This window comes from Sturnira hondurensis, unplaced genomic scaffold (assembly GCF_014824575.4).
Source record: "Sturnira hondurensis isolate 20B ecotype Veracruz unplaced genomic scaffold, ASM1482457v3 Scaffold0006713, whole genome shotgun sequence".
NCBI lineage: Eukaryota > Metazoa > Chordata > Mammalia > Chiroptera > Phyllostomidae > Sturnira > Sturnira hondurensis.
Window position 1 is genome coordinate 106,833 of NW_028079344.1, and position 20,445 is coordinate 127,277.

Sequence of the window (20,445 nt, forward strand, 5' to 3'; positions counted from 1 at the left end):
AAAGAAACCTTGATGGCAAGAAGGGGCTGGAAAAAAGTATTCAAAGTCAGGAAAATAAGGACCTACATCTAGGATTACTCTATCCAGCAAAGCTATCTTTTAAAATGGAAGGACAGGTAAAGTGCTTCCCAGATAAGGTCAAGTTAAAGAAGTTCATCATCACCAAGCCCTTATTTTATGAAATGTTAAAGGGACTTATTTAAGAAAAAGAAAAAGATAAAAAATGCCAACAGTAGAATGACAAGAAACTCAAAACTATAAACAACTGAACCTAAAAAAAAATAACAAAAAGAAAAACAAACTAAGCAAACAATTAGAACAGGAAGAGATTCACAGAAATAGAGATCACAATCACAGAGGATTATCAGTGGGGTGGGGGAGCAGGGAGAATGAGGAAAAGGTACGGAAAATAAGAAACAGAAATGGTTGGTAAAAAATAGACAGGGGGAGGTTAAGAATGGTATGGGAAATGGAGAAGCAAAAGAACTTATATGTATGACCCACGGACATGAACTAAGGTGGGGGAATGTGGTGGGAGAAATGTGGTGGCAGAGGGGGATAAAGGGGAGAAAAAAATGAGACAATTATAATAACATAATCAATAAAACATTTTTAAAAAGTGATAGTACATAAATACAATGGAATATTAGCCATGTAAAAGAATGGCTTCTTACCACGTGTAACAGTATATACATAGGCCTAGAAGGTATTCTGTTCAGTGAAGTAAGTCACAGAAAGACAAAGATGTGATTTCACTTATATATGAAATAAAAAATAAATGAACAAGCAACATAAAAAGAGACTCATAGACACAGAAAATAGACTAGTAGATGCCGACTGGGAGGGGCGCTGGGAAACTGGGTGAAAGAGCTGAAAGGATTAAGAAGTACAAACTTGTAGTTACAGAATAGTCATGAGGACGTTTACAACATAGGATACATAGTGAATAATACTGTAATAACTATGTATGGTGTCAGGTAGATACTGGAAATATCAGGGGAAACACTTTGTAAAGTATATGATTGTCTAACCACTATGCTGTATATCTGAAACCAATGCATAACAATATGAAAATAAACTGTAATTGAAAAATAAAAAAAATTTAAATGAAAAACAAATGTTGCTTCAATACTATTACTAATATTATTACTTGCTTTTATTCCATTCTCCCTAGGACCAGATACTGGACTAAGTATATTATTTTCTTATTTCATTTATCTCTTTTAACTACCTTTGGGATACATGTAATTTTTGTTCATATATTAAGATACTTGTCCAAGATTACTTAACTTCTAAGGGGAAGGTTTTATTTTTTAATGAATGAATGAATGAATGAATTATTTAATGTTGCTCCAGTACATTTTCCCCTGACCACTTCCCCCAGCCCCACCCGTTCCCACCTCCCACCCTCAGTCCTACCCTCCTAAGTAGAAGGTTTTAAAATCAATCTGGGCAGCCTCAAAGAGTATCACTATAGAGTGAGATTCAACAACAGTTTGATATTCTAAAAAGTATCTTTGTATCAATAATTTTGAAGTTAGGAAATTCTTTTAAACAGTGTGAAATCAAATACCTTAGCTGTGTTTGCTTAACTTTTATGAAAAAAAAAGGATCAGAAACACATTGTACAGGGAAGTTTGATGGTTTTGCTTTATTTTTGTAATAAACACAAAAATAAAATAAAATAAAATGTTCCTGGAAAAAGTAGGGGTAAAACTATATACCCCTATATTAGTTCATGGTTAATGGATAGGATTATGAGGGACTTTATTTTATTTCTGTATTTTATAAATTTTCATAATATAAATACTACATTACTTTTCTTATCATTAATTATTCAATTATAGAAAAGATAGATGATACTGAATAAGAATATATATATATATTTATTTTATTTTATTTATTTATCTTTAGAGGGGAAGGAAAGGCGAGAGGGAGAGAAACCTCAATGTATGGCTGCTTCTCATGTGTCCCCTGCTGGGAACTGGCCTGCAACCCAGGCATGTGTCCTAACTGGGAATCAAACCGCGATCCTCTGGTTCGCAGGCCCATGCTCAATCCACTGAGCTACATCAGCCAGGGCTGAATAAGAATATGTATTTATACATGAACACATACATAACCAGTTTTTTATTACTCTAAAGCCCATCAGAGAATTATAAACTGTTATTATGCTGCTGCATGTTTTCTTCCAAGTAAATTTGAATACTGTTTTTATAATGAAAATGATAATATTTTCTTCTTTGTGTCCACACTTACAGTCTTAGAGTCACTCACTAATTGGCTAATTCAAGAAGTTTAGTTTTTACCACTGTTGAAATACAATTGTTATGTAGAAGAAAAGGGGAGATGGGGGGGGGGAGCTCTTAGCTTTCTCACCTTAGCAAATAGAGAAGATTAGTTTACTAGATCTATTAATTTTCAGCTTGAAAGACAAGAAGCCCTCATGCAAATTGCTGGGGTCTTCAAAAGGACGAGAAAGAATGGATACAGGATGCTAGGAGACACTGGGATAGAGAACCAGGACCCAGGGGAGTATTCCTGGGGGAGGGGGTGGCCAGATTTGCCCCCTTTGTTTAGCGTCAGTTCTTCGTGTCACCCGTGGATTCCATCAAACAGTGCTGCAAGCCAACCTGTGAAACAGGAATTGAGGAAAGATAGCTAATGTTTGATGGAGATGAGGAGTTTCTTCATGGGCTTAAGATATGCAGTATTGTTTCAAAACCAGTCACGTTCATCGTCCCTGGCTTGGAGCTGCCGTGGCGTTTAAAGTACCTCTGTAGGCGGCCCCACCAGAAGGCAGCCATGGAGAGTGAACGAGGCACATTTGCTATCAATGGCATTCGTAATACTTATTTTGATCCCTTTTCTTGAAGCAGATCAGTTAGTTACCCAGTGCATTTTACTTTTTGCTAATGAGTTATCAGCTTTTGTTTTGATTTGGAACACTGAAGAGCACCCTATGTTTACAAGTCTACCCTTTAACAGACAAATCAGGCAGGTGGACTTTGCTATGTTAGTTTTGGTTCCTAAATTGTGGCAAATTCAAAAGGTGATAATGAGTCTCTTGGCCTCTTAGGAGTCTTCCTCTTCCTCTTTTTGTACTCTGTTTCTCTGGCTCTGTTTACTTTCTCTCACTTTCTGTTACTGTTGGGTATCGGTCTGTTTATTTTGGCAAGGAAGAGATGAATGGTATTGGGCATTTATAGGAAAAACAACAGTCTCAGCTTTATCAGTAAATTATTTAAAAAATCACCTGTCTGTCATTAGGTAATTTTATCTGCCCAATTTTGCTTTTTAAGATTCTATCTAAATGAATTACTACCAGCAAAATTATAAAAAGAATTATAATTAGAGACAGAAGATATAAGTAATCCCTGACTGTTTGACAATGGATTTCTTCCGAAGAGGTTGGAAACAGTCATTAACATCAATTTAAAATCATATTTACTTTACAGAGGTTAACTATAAAGTGACCTTTGAAGAAGGGTATATTTTAGAAAGTTAAGCACCAAAACTAGGTCTGCTAACCTTTTGGAGATTGAATTTTAAATAAATTACTCAGTTTACTGAGGAACTAACCATCCCACAAACTTCAGTAATTCATTCAATGTTCCACTTTTCAATAACATGGTAAAAGTGGCTCATTTGAAGTTTTTGGGTTGCTCTTAGTTCTGGCCAAATAATGCAATATTTCACATTCCGGTTGCTGGGCCGATGTCAGGGCATTAATTTGGTAAGAGAAATGACCAAATTAATGTAAACATTTACATTAATTGAATGTAACTCAATTGAATTAAAATGTAAAAATTGAGGTTATTTTCTCTTATTTTTAAAGAAAAGATGGGAAAAGATGGTATTTCTTTCTTGGGGTTTCAATCTGTAGAGAGATTCTATTTTGGTACATAATGGAATCAAAAACATTCATACAGAACTTCTTTTAGGTCAGGTGTTTTTCTAAAGTTTTACATACATGAAACAACACACTCCCAGGAAAACACCCTGAGGTTAAAATTGTCTACCCTCCCACATTTTTTAAAAGATTTTATTTATTTATCTTTAGAGGGGGAGGGAAGGAGAGAGGGAGAGAAATATCAATGTACGGTTGCCTCTTATGAGTCCCCTGCTGGGAACTGGCCTGCAACCCAGGCATGTGCCCTGACTGGGAATCGAACCGCAATCATGTAGTTTGCAGGCCCGTGCTCAATCCACTGAGCCACACCAGCCAGGGCCCCACATTTTTTAATTAATAAATTTTATTTTTTAGAGCGGTTTTGGTTTCACAGCAACACTGAACAATCCCCCATATACTTTGCCCTCTCCTCTCCACTACCAACACCCCCAACCAAAGTGGACCATTTGCTGCAATCAGTGAACCTGCACCGACACACCATTATTACACAAAACCGCAGATTCATTCAAGTTCAGTCTTGGTGTGGTACATTCTATGGACTTTGACAGCTGTGTAATGACATACATTCACATACCATAGATGAGGCCATCACTTTAGTATAACAGAATAGTTTTACAACCCTAAAAATCCCTGTGCTCTGCATATCTATCCCTCCTTCGCCAATCCCTGAGAACCACAATTTTACTTCCATAGTTTTGCCTTTTCTGGAATGTCATACGCTTGAAATTACATAGCAGTAGGTAGCCCTTGTAGATTGGCTTCTTTCACTTAGGCGTACACATTTAATTTTCCTGCATGTCTTTTCATGGCTTGATAACTCATTTCTTTTTAAATGCTGAATAATATTATATTGTTATTCACCTACTGATGACATCTTTGTTGCTTCTGAGTTTTGGCAATTATGGCTAAAGCTGCTCTAAACATCTGTGGGCAAGTTTTCGCTTAGACATGAGTTTTCAGTTTCCTTGAGTAAATATCAAGGAGTGCAATTACTGGACCATATGATAAGAATATTTTTATTTTTGTAAGAAAGCACCAAACTGTCTCTGAAAGCGCCTGTACCATTTTGCATTACCACCAACAGTGAATGATAATTAATATTTCTCTACATTCTCACCACTTGATGTTGTCAATATTTTGGATTTTGGCCATTTTAATAGGTGAGTAGTGGTGTCTCATTGTTGTTTTAATTTGCAATTCCCTGATGATGTGTGATATGGAGCATCTTTTCATATGCTTACTTGATATCTGCGCATTTCCTTAGGTGAGGGGTCTGGTAAGGTGTTTTGCCTGTTTTTAAATCAGGTTGCTCATTTTCATATTGTTGAGTTTTAAGGATTCTGTGTCACAACCCTTTATTAGGTGCGTGTTTTGCAAATATTTTCTCCCAGTGTGTGATTTGTCTTCTTATTCTCTTTTATTTTTAAAGATTTCTATTTATTTACTTTTCAGAAGAGAGGAAGGGAGGGAGAAAGGGAGAGAAACATTGAGCTGAAAGATAACATCAATCGATTGCCTCTCATATGTGTCCTACTGGGAACTGAACCTGTATCCCAGACTCTTACCCTGACTGTGACATTTCGCTTTGCTGGACAATGCTCAACCGACTGAGCCACACCTGTCAGTGCTGTCTTCTTATTTTCTTGACATTGCCTTTTGCAGAGACATTTTAAATTTTAATGAAGTCCGGCTTATCCACTATTTCCTTTGAGAACTGTGACTTTGGCATTATATCTAAGGTCATCATAGTACCTAAGGGTATCTAGATTTTCTCCTATGTTGTCTTCTAGGAGTTTTATAGTTTTGTGTTTTACATTTAGAACTGTAATCCATTTTGAGTTAATTTTTGTGAAGGGTGTAAGGTCTGTGTTTAGATTCTTTTTTTCAAATGTGGATGTTTAGTTTTCCAGCATCATTTGTTGAAAAAGAAAAATCTTTTTTCTTCGTTGTATTACCTGTGCTCCTCTGTCAAGGAAAAATTTACTGTATTTATGGGAGATTATTTTTGCATTGTCTACTGTGTTTCATTGATTTATTTGTCTGTTCTTTCACCAATAAATACCACACTATCTTGATTACTGAAACTTTACAGAAAGTATTGAGGTTGAGAGTGTCAGTCTGACCTTTCCTTCCCCTTCATTATTGTGTTAGCTTTATTGTCCTTTGTCTTTCCATATAAATTTTATTTATTTATTTTTTTAAAATATTTTATTTATTTATTTTTAGAGAAGGGAGGGAAAGAAACATCAATGTGTGGTTGCTTTTCACGTGCCCCCAACTGGGGACCTGACCCACAACTCAGACATGTGCCCCGAGTGGGAATTGAACAGCAACCGTTTGGTTCACAGGCCAACGTTTGATCCACAGGCCAACATTTCATTAACTGAGCCACACCAGCCAGGGCATTCATACAAATTTTAGAATCTGTCTTTTGATATCTACAGAATAACTTGCCAGCATTTTGATTGGGATTGCATTGAATCTATAGATTAAGTTAAGAAGACATAATATCTTGACAATATTGATTGATCCTATTCATAAAAATGAAGTATCTCTTCATTTTTTAAGTTCTTTGTTGATATTTTCATCAGAATTTTATAGTTTCCATCAGGTAGCTATTATACATATATTGTTAGATTTATTCTTAAGTATTTCATGTTGGGGTTGTAAATGGTAATGTGTTTTTATTTTATTTTATTTAAAAAAAGTTTCAGAACCCACTGGTATTTTTTTAAATTATCATTCAAAGACACGTTCATGAATTTTTAGAGAGGGTAAGGGTGGAGGGGAAATAGAGGAAGAGAAAGAGAGAGGGACATCAATGTGAAAGAGAAACAGCAATCAGCTGCCTCCCATACATGCACTGATGGGGGATCGAGCCCACAGACCAAGCATGTGCCCTGACTGGGAATCCAACTGGCAACCTCTTGGTACGCAGAATGACTCTCCAGCCAACAGAGCACACTGACCAGAGCAGTAATGTGTTTTTAATTCAAATTCCACTTGTTTATTGCTGGTATATAGGAAATTAATGACTTTTGTATATTTGCCCTGTATTCTGAAACCTTGCTCTAATTATTTATTAGTTCCAAGAGTTTTATTTTTTTTATTCTCTTGTATTTTCTACATAGATGATCATGTCTTCTGAGAACAAAGTCTTTTGTTCCTTTTCAGTCTGTATGCTTATTTCCTTTGTCAGTCTTACTGCATTAAGTAGGACTTCCTGTACAATATTGAAAAGCAGTAAGGGGAAACGTCCTTGCCTTGATCCTGATTTTAGCAAGAAAACTTCAAGTTTCTCACATTAAGTACAGTTCATTTATTACTATGAATTCCCCACTAACTACTAATATTGCTGCATGCCACAAATTTTGATAAATACTGTTTTTATTTTCATTAATTCACAAATTTTAAAATTTCTGTCTCTTCTTTGACCCATGTGTCATTTGGGGGTACACTGTCTAATCTTAAAATATTTGCGAGAATTTCTAGTTATCTCTCTGTTACTGATTTCTAGTTAAATTCCACTGTGGTCTGACAGTAGACATTTTATTATTTTTCTGCTTTAAAATGTTTTAAATATATTTTATTGATTATGCTATTACAGTCATCCCAATTTTCCCCCTTTGCCCTCCCAACCTGATTCCCCGATTCCTTCCAGCAATCTTCCCTTACTTCATGTCCATGGGTTATGCATATAAGTTCTTTGGCTACTCCATTTCCTATACTGTTCTTAACATCCTCTATTTTGTACCTACCAATTTGTGCTTCTAAATCCCTGCGCTTTCCCCCCATTCTCCCCCTTCCTCCTCCCAACTGATAACCCTTCAAATTATTTCCACATCTATGATTCTGTTCCTGTTCTGTTTGTTTGATTAGTTTGTTGTTTAGATTCCATTGTTGATAGTTGTTAATTTATCGCCATTTTAATGTTCATTGTTTTGATCTTCTTTTTCTATATAATTCCCGTTAGCATTTCATATAATAATGGATTGGTGATGAGGCACTCTTTTAGTTTTACCTTGTCTGGGAAGCACTTTATCTGCCCTTCCATTCTAAATGATAGCTTTGCTAGATAGAGTAATCTAGGTTGAAAGTCCTGGCTTTTCATCACTTTGAATACTTCTTGCCAGTCCCTTATAGCCGGCAGTGTTTCTTTTGAGAAATTTGCTGTATGGGAACTCTTTTGTATATAACTATATATAACTATATATATATATATCTTTTGCTGCTTTTAAGATTCTTTATCTTTAACCTTTGGCAATTTAATTATGATGTGTCTTGGTGTGATTGTCTTTGGATCCAACTTGTTTGGGGCTTTCTGTATTTCCTGAACTTGTCTGTCTATTTCCTTTGCCAAATTAGGTAAGTTTTCTTTCATTATGTTTTCAAGTAAGTTTTCAATTTCTTGCTCTTCCTCTTCTCCTTCTGGCATCCCTACGATTCAGATGTCGGTGCATTTGAAGATGTCCCAGAGGAGCCCACACTCATTTTTTTAATTTTTGCTGTTCTGATTGAATGCCTTTCTTTCCCTTATGTTCCAAATCATTGATTTGATTCTCAGCCTCATCCTCTCCACTGTTGGTTCCCTATAGGTTTTTCTCTATTTCACTTAATGTAACATTCACTTCTGCTTGGGCCTTTTTCATGCTGTTGAAGTACTCAGTGAGTTCTTTGAGCATCCTGATAACCAGTATTTTGAACTCTGCATCTGACAGGTTGCTTATCTCCATTTCATTTAGTTCTTTTTCTGGAGTTTNGAATTCCCCACTAAATACTAATATTGCTGCATGCCACAAATTTTGATAAATACTGTTTTTATTTTAATTAAGTCACAAATTTTAAAATTTCTGTCTCTTCTTTGACCCATGTGTCATTTTGGGGTACACTGTTTAATCTTAAAATATTTGCGAGAATTTCTAGTTATCTCTCTGTTACTGATTTCTAGTTAAATTCCACTGTGGTCCGACAGTAGACATTTTATTATTTTTATGCTTTAAAATGTTTTAAATATATTTTATTGATTATGCTATTACAGTCATCCCAATTTTCCCCCTTTGCCCTCCCAACCTGATTCCCCCATTCCTTCCAGCAATCTTCCCTTACTTCATGTCCATGAGCCATGCACATAAGTTCTTTGGCTACTCCATTTCCTATACTGTTCTTAACATCCCCTATTTTGTACCTACCAGTTTGTGCTTCTAAATCCCTGCGCTTTCCCCCCATTCTCCCCCTTCCTCCTCCCAACGGATAACCCTTCAAATTATTTCCACATCTATGATTCTGTTCCTATTCTGTTTGTTTGATTAGTTTGTTCTTTAGATTCCATTGTTGATAGTTGTTAATTTATCGCCATTTTAATGTTCATCGTTTTGATCTTCTTTTTCTATATAATTCCCGTTAGCATTTCATATAATAATGGATTGGTGATGAGGAACTCTTTTAGTTTTACCTTGTCTGGGAAGCACTTTATCTGCCCTTCCATTCTAAATGATAGCTTTGCTGGATAGAGTAATCTAGGTTGAAAGTCCTTGCTTTCATCACTTTGAATACTTCTTGCCAGTCCCTTATAGCCTGCAGTGTTTCTTTTGAGAAATTTGCTGTATGGGAACTCTTTTGTATATATATATATCTTTTGCTGCTTTTAAGATTCTTTATCTTTAACCTTTGGCATTTTAATTATGATGTGTCTTGGTGTGATTGTCTTTGGATCCAACTTGTTTGGGGCTTTCTGTATTTCCTGAACTTGTCTGTCTATTTCCTTTGCCAAATTAGGTAAGTTTTCTTTCATTATGTTTTCAAGTAAGTTTTCAATTTCTTGCTCTTCCTCTTCTCCTTCTGGCATCCCTACGATTCAGATGTCGGTGCATTTGAAGATGTCCCAGAGGAGCCCACACTCATTTTTTTAATTTTTGCTGTTCTGATTGAATGCCTTTCTTTCCCTTATGTTCCAAATCATTGATTTGATTCTCAGCCTCATCCTCTCCACTGTTGGTTCCCTATAGGTTTTTCTCTATTTCACTTAATGTAACATTCACTTCTGCTTGGGCCTTTTTCATGCTGTTGAAGTACTCAGTGAGTTCTTTGAGCATCCTGATAACCAGTATTTTGAACTCTGCATCTGACAGGTTGCTTATCTCCATTTCATTTAGTTCTTTTTTGTGGAGTTTTGATCTGTTCTTTATTTTTTAAAAGATTTTATTTATTTATTTATTTTTAGAGAGAGGGGAAGGGAGGGAGAAAGAGAGAGAGAGAAACATTAATGTGTGGTTGCTGCTAGTCTGCCCCCTACTGGGACCTGGCCCACAACCCAGGCATGTGCCCTGACTGGGAATTGAAAATGACCTTTTGGTTTGCAGGCTAGCACTCAATCCACTGAGCCACTCCAGCCAGGGCAATGTTCTGTTCTTTCATTTGGACCATATTTCTTTGTCTCCTCATTTTGGCAGTTTCCCTGTGTTTGTTTTTGTGTATTAGGTACAGCTGCTTGACTCCATGTCTTAGTAGCATGGCCCATTGTAGAAAAGAGCACCTGTAAGTTGTATAGGGCAGAGCCTTAAGTAATCACTTGGGTGGGGCTACCCATGTCACTGCTCTGTGGCTCGGTGTTGGGGAGGGCTGGAGAAGGAACACCACCACTGCCTGGCCTCTGGAGTTTTGCTTTGGAGGAAGCTTTCTCCTGCCACTCGCCTTGTTGACAGACACTTCAATTTCTCTTCCTATGCCACTGGTGCCCTCCACCTGTTGTCCTGGTGCTGAATTCCAGAGTGAGTGAGCCTGCATGAATCCTAAGTCTATTGCAGTTCCTTTTAAGAGGAGTCTCTTGAGAATCCTACAGTTTCTTCCACCACCCCAACCCCCACTAGTTTATACATTCAGAAGTTATGGGGACCGATCTCCCTGGCACTGGAATCCTGGGCTGGGTGGTCTAGTCAGTGGCTGGCATCCTTCAATCCTGAGGTATCCTTCCTGATTTTTATCCACCACAGGTGGATGTGGGACTGCTCATTCCACGTCTCTGTGTGTCTCTGTGCATCTCCGTGTCTCTCTGCACCTGTCCCTCTCTCCTCTCTGTGCCTCTCCACCTATCCATGCCACTCTGTGCATCTCTGCCCCTCCCACCCATCCGGGTAAATGTGTCTTATTTATTTAAAAAATATTTTATTTACTTATTTTCAGAGAGAGGAGAAGAAAAGGAGAAAGAGGGAAAGAAATATCAGTGTGTGGTTGCCTCTCACACACCTCCTATTGGGTACTTGGCCTGCAACCCAGGCATGTGCCCTGATTGGGAATTGAACTGGCGACCCTTTGGTTTGCAGGCTGGTGCTCAGTCCACTGAGCCACACCAGTCAGAGCATCTTTAAGTCCTTGGTTGTTGGACTCCCATACAGCTCCATTTTCTGACAATTCCAGCTGATATTTATTTTATACTCTAGTTGTAATATTTGCTGTAGTTGTGTGAGGATGTAGGGCATATTTACCTATGGTTCCATCTGGATCAGAAGTTCCTACAAATTTTTAATAAAAGTTTTATGGACAAGAAAAGTTTTATGGTCTATCTTGTTGAATGCTCCACGTGAGCTATCCATTTCTGATAGAGGGGTCTTGAAGTCTCCAACTGTAATAGTGGTTTGCAGAATGATGCCCAATCCACTGAGCCGCACCAGTCAGGGCTCCAGCTAAATATAATGTGGATTCATCTATTTCTCTTTGCAGTTCTATCATTTTTGTCTCATACATTCTGACACTCTTGTTAGGGATATAGTCATTAAGGATTGTTATGTCTTGGAGAATTGACTCCTTTATCATTATATAATGCTCTCCATTATCCCTGATAATTTTCCTTGCTCTGAAGTCCTCCTGTCTCTAAAATCTCTACTGGCAAAAACTTTCCTCAATTTTTGTTTGCTGAAGAAGATGTTATTTCTCCTTCATTTTTGTGGGCTAATTTCAGAGTACAGAAACCTAGGTTGATGGGTTTTTTTCCTCTTGCATATTAAATACTTTTTAAAAAGAATTTATTTATTTATTTTTAGGGGGGGCAGGGAAAAAGAGAGGGAGAGAAACATTAATGCGAGAGAGAAACATCAATTGGTTACCTCTCACACCCTGACTGGGGGACCAAACCTACAACCTAGGCATGTGCGTTGACTGGGAGTCAAACTGGTGATCTTTTGCTCTGCGGGATGACACCCAACCAACTGAGCCACACCAGTCAGGGTTCAAATATTAAATACTTTATTTCACTCTCTCTTTACTTGCATGGTTTCTGAGGAAGAGTAGCATGTAATTCTTATCTTTGGCCCTCTATCAGAAAGGTGGTTTTCCCCTCTTGCTTCTTTCAGGAGATTTTTCCTTTTGATTTTCTTTGAGTATGATATGTCTAAGTAAAGCATATTGAGCATTTATCCCGCTTGGTCTTCTCTGAGCTTCCCGAATTTGTGCTTTGGTATCTGACTTTAATTCAGGAAAATTCTCAGTCACCACAGACTCAAATATTACGTCTGTTCCTTGACATCTCTTGTTCTTCTGGTATTCTCATTATGCATTTATTATGTCTTGTATAATTGCACCATGGTTTTGGATATTCTGTTATTATTATTTTCATGTCTTTTTTTGTCTTTGTTCGGTTTTGCAAGTTTCTATTGTTACATCATCAAGCTCAGAGATCCTCAGCTGTGTCTAGTCCACTAATGAGGCCATCAGAGGCATCCTTCATTTCTGTTAGTGTTTTTGATCTGTAGCATTTTTTAATTCTTTCTTAGAATCCATCTCCTTGTTTAATTATCCATCTATGCTTGTATGCTGTTTACTTTTTCCATTAAAGCACTTGGGATATTCACTGTAGTTGAAAAAAAATTCTTGGTCTGATAATTCAAATAATTCTTGTCATATAAATGACTCTGGTTCAGTCCCATCAAACTGCAGTGTTATTTGTTCTTGTTGTTTGTTTGATTTTTACATTTTTAGTAAGCTTATTATTTACATTATTACTGAAGTGCAGATATGATGTCCTGTGGAAAGGAACTGTAGTGAGCAGGCCTTTCCTAGTGTGGTGGGGAGGTGAGGAAGCACTCTGATGGACTAGGTCTCAGCCTTCTGGTGATCCTGCGCCCCTGCACCTCAACAGCTGAGAAACTTCTCAGCTTCTCCTCCCCTTATGTGAGCCAGAATGGATAGAGGGGGCTGGGGTTGAGTGTTTCCTTTCCCCCCCGGTCAGTTAGGCTCTGATGAAACCCGAGCAGGTTAGGCTCTGATAAAATAGTTTCTTCCCACAGCAGACCTGTTAATAACCAAGTATTCTGGCATATTTAAAAATAGTGCCTTTCCCTCTTTCTCTGGATGGAATTTTTCTTGATATTTACTGGGGAGAACTGGTAGAGCTCCTAGAGAGGTAAAAGTCACAAGACCTCCGTAGTCCCCCTGTGTAAAGGGGTCCCTCTGAAGTTTCTGACTCCCAGACTTACCCACACTGAGCCTACGGCAGTTTGTCAGCTACAGTGTAGGTTTTCCTGCGCTGATAACTGGTTCCCACAGAGGGTTCTGCTTCTGGGTTCTACTCTAGTAAGCTGTCATTCTGATTCTCTGTATCTGTCCCTCTGTCTCTCCAGGTTCGGGGGAAGTGGTATGCCCTGTGACTTCACTTCTCTGACTGATTTAAGAAGAGTTGTTGATTTTTCAATTTGCTCAGTGTTTCACCTGTTAGGACAGAATGGTGACTTCTAAGCTCCTTACATGCTGGATCAGAAACTGCCCTTTTTCACAGGGTGGTTTGTTTCACAGATAATATCCTTTTCACAAACAAGGAAATAAAGCACAAAGACTTTAGCTATTTGACCAAGTCCCCCCAGCTGCTATGTGGCAGAGCCAGGATTTGAACCTAGGTGTTCCGGATCAAGACCACCAGTTCTTAACCACTACACCACTGAGGAAAACAAGCAAGTCAGGCTGGTGAGTAAAGAAGAAATATAAGGTCTGTCTGGAAAGAAACAGACATTGTTAATATAACAAGAAGAGTTTGTGCAACATCTATGTAACCTGGCAGCCAAGGAGACTAGACTGGGATACACATGCATGAACAATGATGACTTCACTGTGCTAGTCAGTGGGGGTGGTAGATGCCATTGCCTGAGCATGTGTACTGTGTGGCCACCACATTCAAAATGACTGAGTGAGTAGAGCAATGAATCTGCGTCAAATTTTGTGCTAAGCTTGAACATCCCTCTGTGGAAACTATTTGGTTGATTCAGAAGGCCTTGGTTGGTAGCTTCCTCATGACAATGCGCCCACTCATGTATCACATCTCATGCAGAGTTTTTTTTTTGCAAAACATCAAGTCACTCAGGTGACTCAGTCCCCCTACAGCCCAGATTTGGCAACCTGTGACTTCTGGCTTTTCCCAAAGCTAAAATTGCGTTTGAAGGGGAAGAGATTTCAGATTGTGAAGGAGATTCAGGAAAATACAACTGGGCAGCTAGTGGTGATTGGTAGGACTGTGTGTGGACCAAACATGCCTACTTTGAAGGCATTGAGGCATCACTGTTCTGTGTAGAATGTTTCTTCTTCATCAATAAATTTTTCTATTTCCCTGGCTTGTGTGGCTCAGTGGGCTGAGCTCCGGCCTGTGAACCAAAGGGTCACCAGTTCAATCCCCAGTCAGGGTACATGCCTGGGTTGCAGGCCAGGTCCCCAGTAGGGGGTACACAAGAAGCAACCATACATTGAAGTTTTTCTCCCTTCCTTTCCCTCCCTCTCTCTAAAAATAAATGAATATATTATTAAAAATATAAATGTCTCTATTTTTCATAGTATATGGCTGGATACCTTCTGGACAGAACTCAGTGTTTCTGTACCATGAGATCTTATCTTCCATATCTTCTAAGATGACATTTTCAAAAAAATTTCTAAAACATTTAACTAAAGAAACATGTGTCAGAAAGGTTGACTTAAAAATAATAATTAATAACATTTGCAGTAAATACAGTAAGAAAATATTTTAGAGTAAAAGAAGAAAACCACTTCTAAACCTACCATTTCTACAGATTACACTTCAGTCTTTGTCCATGTTTATGAAAATTATACATGGATATGTGTTCAATTTTTTAATTTAACATTGTATCATGGAAATTTTCTCATATTTTTATATTTTCTTTACAAATTAAGTTATATTTAATAGCTGTATAATATTTTCTCTGGTGATGGTGTGCTATAATTTACAAAGGCATTCATTCTCTTGTTGTTTGACATTTGATAATTAATATTTTTATTTTTTAATAATAGATAGTGTTCCATAACTGTTTCCCTTCCATTGACTAACTTCATTCGGGATAGCTCCATTAATGTGATTACTGGGTCAATGGGTGTGGATAGCTACATCACTATTGCTAATTTTTATCATAATAGTTTCCAACAGAGTTACACCAATTTTCTGGGCTTTTTGTATTATATAATTATATAAAATATAATTACATAGAAAACCTCTTAAATGCAAGAACAGAGTCAATACCAGGAAGCTCTGAAATAGAACTCCTTCCGTGAACTGATGCATGACTTCTTTTCAGATTTTCAGTATGTGTTACAGGCAGCCTTGCACATAGAAAACATTCCATACATATTTATTGAATGGTTGGATGATAGATGGTGGATGGATGACATTTAACTGATTCCTCCTAATTAACACACAGAAAGCTAGTGGCTGAGTTTAGATGATGTCCTGATTTATAATGAACAGCCCTTTTTCTTAGCATAACTGTTGCACCGATATTATTATGTGAAAAGCACAATTCTGGAAGCTGGGGGTACTATTAACAATAAAATATAGTTTCACACATTATGGTCCTCACAGTTTGATCAAGAAACTCACAAACCTCTCTGGATCAAGTTTTCATTTACAAAATAAATGTACTGACCTCAGTAATACCTTCTGGATTCTAATGATCTTCTGAAGCTCTAAATTCCCCATTTCTAAACCTTATGACTCTAGAGTAAGCTTATTTTAAAGAGCATTCTAAAGGAATGGTGATTTCTAAATCATCTGGGTGATTTAGGATAATGATAGGAAATTTTCTCTTTTTCCTCTTCCTCATTCATTCATTCATTCATTCATTCTCTACTATTCATTGAGTGCATACTAAACACCAGCCATTATTAAGCGCAGGGGGGAAAAGGGAATAAGGTAAGTCCTCTTCTCTTAAAAAGTCTGCAGTGACAAACGGGAACGTTTTTTGGAAGAGGCAGAGTTTTCAGCACGTCAGCACTGTACACTGTCTATGTGTATGTGAATGTGATGTGTCTACTCTACTCTTCGAGCTGGAGCTTAAACTGAGTGGTCTCTGCTGGTAAAGTAGAGAAGGAAATCAGCCAATATCATTTCAAGCTTACCCTTTAAATGCTCCCAGAAGTTAATGGAAAATAGCATTGACCCTCACTGGTTTATCGTGGGGAAAAATACGTGCACCATACTTGCCAACATCAAGACGAAAGAGGAGGAACGCATGTGGACTCACCACTTCTCTTCTTCTACTTGCACTCCTACGGACTGGAACTTACTGGGTGCTTTATTTTCCCCTGTTTTGTCAGGCTCTTCAGCATCATCCACCTGAAGAAACAATCAAATATGTACAGGTGCTCTATTTTAGTTATCTCATTTGAAAGCAAATGCCACTTTTCATTAGACACATCTGCACTAGAATGTTTTGTGATTTGCAACTGTTTAATATTTTTGTATTTAATGAGAGCCATCACTACATTATTATATCATGTGTTTTGACTCTGCTAATCTCCATAAAATGCAATTTTAGTCATTTAAAAATGCCTAATAAATGTCTATGATTCTGCCATAGATTTGTACATACTTACCTGTGAGCACTAGATGGAAATATGCTTTTAGACATTTTAAATTTGCAGATAACAAAATAAGAAGAAAAAAATTAATTTATTGTAGTAAGAATGATTAATATTGGGAGGCTTAGGTATTTACCTCATTAAGATAAATGACAGAGTACCTTCATTTTTTCCCTTTTAAACTAAAGAATTGGCTGAATATTATGCCATAATTTCTAAATAGTTATATTACAGTTCATATAGAAAACATGTCCATATATAACTGACAGCCTATGTGGTATATTAGGCCTAAGCCAAATTTGAAATAAATTCTATGATTATTCAGAGCAAAGAGGTTTATTTCTCTTTTTTCCAATGTATTTAATAAATTATTTTTCCTAACTATAAAAGCAATTCAATGTGAGTTATATAAAATTAAAATACAGGAATATATAATGTAAAAAACTGAAGTCCCTCAAGAATTACTGTCAATCATTGGATGCATATTTGACCATCTTTCAATATATATTACATATAAAAGTAAGTATTAATATAAACTTTATACAGATGAGATTATACTATATATAGTTTTATGCTAATTTGCTTTATTCATTAACACTTCTATCTTTTGGGCTTTTTACCATGTTAGCAACTATAGGTCTACCTTTATCTTTTTTTGTTTGGTTACATAAATATTTCTTTTAATGACCATATAAACAACATGGGCCTCAAGGTAATTCTCTCTTTGTTGCTATTACATCTGGTACTAAAATTAATATTTCAAATGAATCTTTGGAACAATTGTGCAACTGTTGACTGGGAAAAATTCTCAGAAGTAGAAATGTTAAATGGAAGGTACTGAGCAGGTTCAGCTATAAGGGATATTACAACATTGTTCTTAAAAGCATTTACCATTGCCCTGACTGGTATGGCGCAGTGGAATCAGTGCCAGCCTGCGAACCAAAGGGTCACCAGTTTGATTCCCAGTCAGGGCACATGCCTGGGTTGTGGGCCAGGCCCTTCCTTGGTTGGGAATGTGTGAGAGGCAACCAGTCGATGTATCTCTCACACATCACTGTTTCTCTCCCTCTCTTTCTCCCTCCATTCCCTTCTCTCTGAAAACAAATAAATAAAACCTTTTTTAAAAAGCATTTATCATCCTGATATAATCAGTGTGTGGGATGTCTATGTCCCTACCTCCTCACTGATAGTAAATGTTGGCAAACTTTTACATTTTAACTAATATCACAGGTCAAAAATACCTATTGTCCTCTTGTACTATCTATAAATTTCTTGTTCATAACCTTTGCTAGTTTTTTGTTTTTACCTATTGAGTTGTGCTTTATTTTATTTGTACAAGCTCTTTTATATCTTATGACCTGTAATAACCCTTTTCCAGTTATATATACAGTAAATATTTTCTCTCATTTACCTTTTGTCTTTTAAATTTTGTTCTTCATTGTAGAGAATCTTGAATTACTATGCAGTCAATCTAGCATTTATGATTTAAAAGGGTTTCCTATCCTAAGTTTATTTTTTTAAGTTCTGTTGTATTTGCTATTCTCCTATCATTTTTTCCTGTTTACTTTTAAATCCACTGCCCTAGCATGTTTTTGTGTAAGATATACAGTAGAACTCCAACAATCTACCCCTCCCACAAATACATGAATCACCAATGGATCTGGATCCTACTAATTAATCTTTTTGATTTCAGATGCCAACGTTCTTGTATTCTGTCTCCATTGATATAGACCTGGTTTTGGTAATTTCATAATAAATCTTAATATTTTCTATGGCAATCTCATCCTGTAATTATTTTTTAATGTAATTTTAAAAAATCCCAAGTCTCTGGGTTATTTCGAGGTATTAAAATCTTCAAAATGAACTTGTTTTTAGATATTAGATAGGTATTATATATTTTTATGAACTTTAATCTTGTTCTTTTATAGTAATTGTTATTGCAAATGGACTTTTTTGCTCCATTTTATGTTTATTAATACTATATTAAAAAGTAATTGATTTTTCTGCATTTATATTATATTCCTTTACTCTATTGAATTCTAATAGTTTTTCAGCAGTTTCCATTATATTTCCTATGCAGACAATGTGCATTAGCTACAAATGAAAGTAATGTTGTTCTTCCTTTGGAAAATGTTTTCTTCATACATATCTAGTTCTTAGAATGTGTCAAGCACTGTTTTAACTATTTTGCTCATTTAATCTTTCAATAGTCTATGAGGCAGTGATATAATTATCTCCATTTTACCCATAAGATTACAGAGGATGAGGAAACTGAAGTTCAAAGAGGTTGAATACCTTGTTGGAAGTAACACAATAAGTGGAGAAGCCAGAATTTCAACATCGGCAATTTGGCTCCAGAATCTATGCTCTTAACCGCTATGTAAATCTACAAATTATTTTCCAATATAAGGAGATTTTTATGAATACTAGATTAAACAGTTAATAAAGTTGACATAATAGGATGCTTCATACGTTTTTGCTATTTATTAACTTCCACTTTGAGATTTTTCCCTTTGTATTTTAAGGTAGATTTTTTTTTAGTTAAATTGTTTTTTTTCTCTCTTTTAAGATTTTATTTATTTACTTTTAGAGAGGGGAGAAGGGAAGGAGAAAGAGAGGGAGAGAAACATCAGTGTGCAGCCGCCACCCACACGGCCCCCACCGGGGACCCGGCCCGCAACCCAGGCATGTGCCCTGACTAGGAATCGAACCAGCAACCCCTAAGGTAGACTTTTTAACTTGTGGTAACATATGTAAAGAAAAGTTTCCATTTTAACCATTTTAAAAACGGTTCCGGGGCTTTAGGTATATTCCCCTTGCTGTGCTGCCATTACCACCACCCTACTCACGGAGGCTCTGTACCTCTACTGAAAGCGGAGTTAGTAAACTTAATTCTCAGAATAATCCTATGAGGGATAGAAGAAGAAACAGGCTCAGGAAGATGAAGTAATTTGCCTGGGATGACACAGAGGACTGACCTCTGCTCTTCCCCACTTTTCCAAATCCTCTGGTGGTAAGAGGGGAATTAGCTTCTAGGGAGCTGTGCACCATGTGGGGTGGAGGCTGGCTTTGGGCCCATGCCTCCTGCTGGGTCGTGTTGTCCCGAGCACCAAGGCTACAAGTTCTTTTAGGAAGCTTGACAGTTTGTGTTGTGGTAACCTGCCGGTTATAAAAAGCATTTGACTTACCACTACTAGAGAAAGTTTAATTACTGTTTAATAGTGGACTCTGCAGAATGGACTGTGAAAATATATCACTGTTGTGAAAATGTACCCCACACCTGGCTCTTAGATGTGCCCTAGTGTTGGTTCAGTGCGGATAGATTTATTGCACGCCCCACCAGGAAGTTACCACTCAAAGGGAGCCTGCAGAATGACGCAGCACAGCCAAACAGGGGAAGAATGGCTCTTCCCCATAGACAGAGGAACTTTCTAGCAGGGTAAGACAAGCTGAATAGATGTGAAAAGGAGGAGTCAGTTTGATGTTATATTTGAGGAGCAGAAAATAGCGAAGTAAATGAGAAGTTTGATGACTTTTATGAGGTGATTGATTAAATAGCCAACGGTTACATGGATACTGCTGTGCGTTCTTTTCTTTTGATGCTGTGATGTGAGTTACTGCTTTCCACACCATCAGGCTCTTTGGTCTTGCTCTCCCTCCCACATCTATGAGGAATGACTCACATTTTT

General features: G+C 37.1%; 1 protein-coding gene across 4 annotated transcripts in view; it reads right to left on the reverse strand.

Moving 5' to 3' along the window:
- Positions 1 to 20,445, reverse strand: part of DLGAP1 (DLG associated protein 1) — a 317,237-nt gene that overhangs the window by 44,590 nt on the left and 252,202 nt on the right. For all 4 annotated transcript variants that reach the window (XM_037050284.1, XM_037050283.1, XM_037050286.1 and 1 more), the window contains one exon: positions 16,420 to 16,511. In XM_037050284.1, the coding sequence (XP_036906179.1) occupies positions 16,420 to 16,511 (92 nt within the window). The remainder of the gene's footprint in view (positions 1 to 16,419; positions 16,512 to 20,445) is intronic.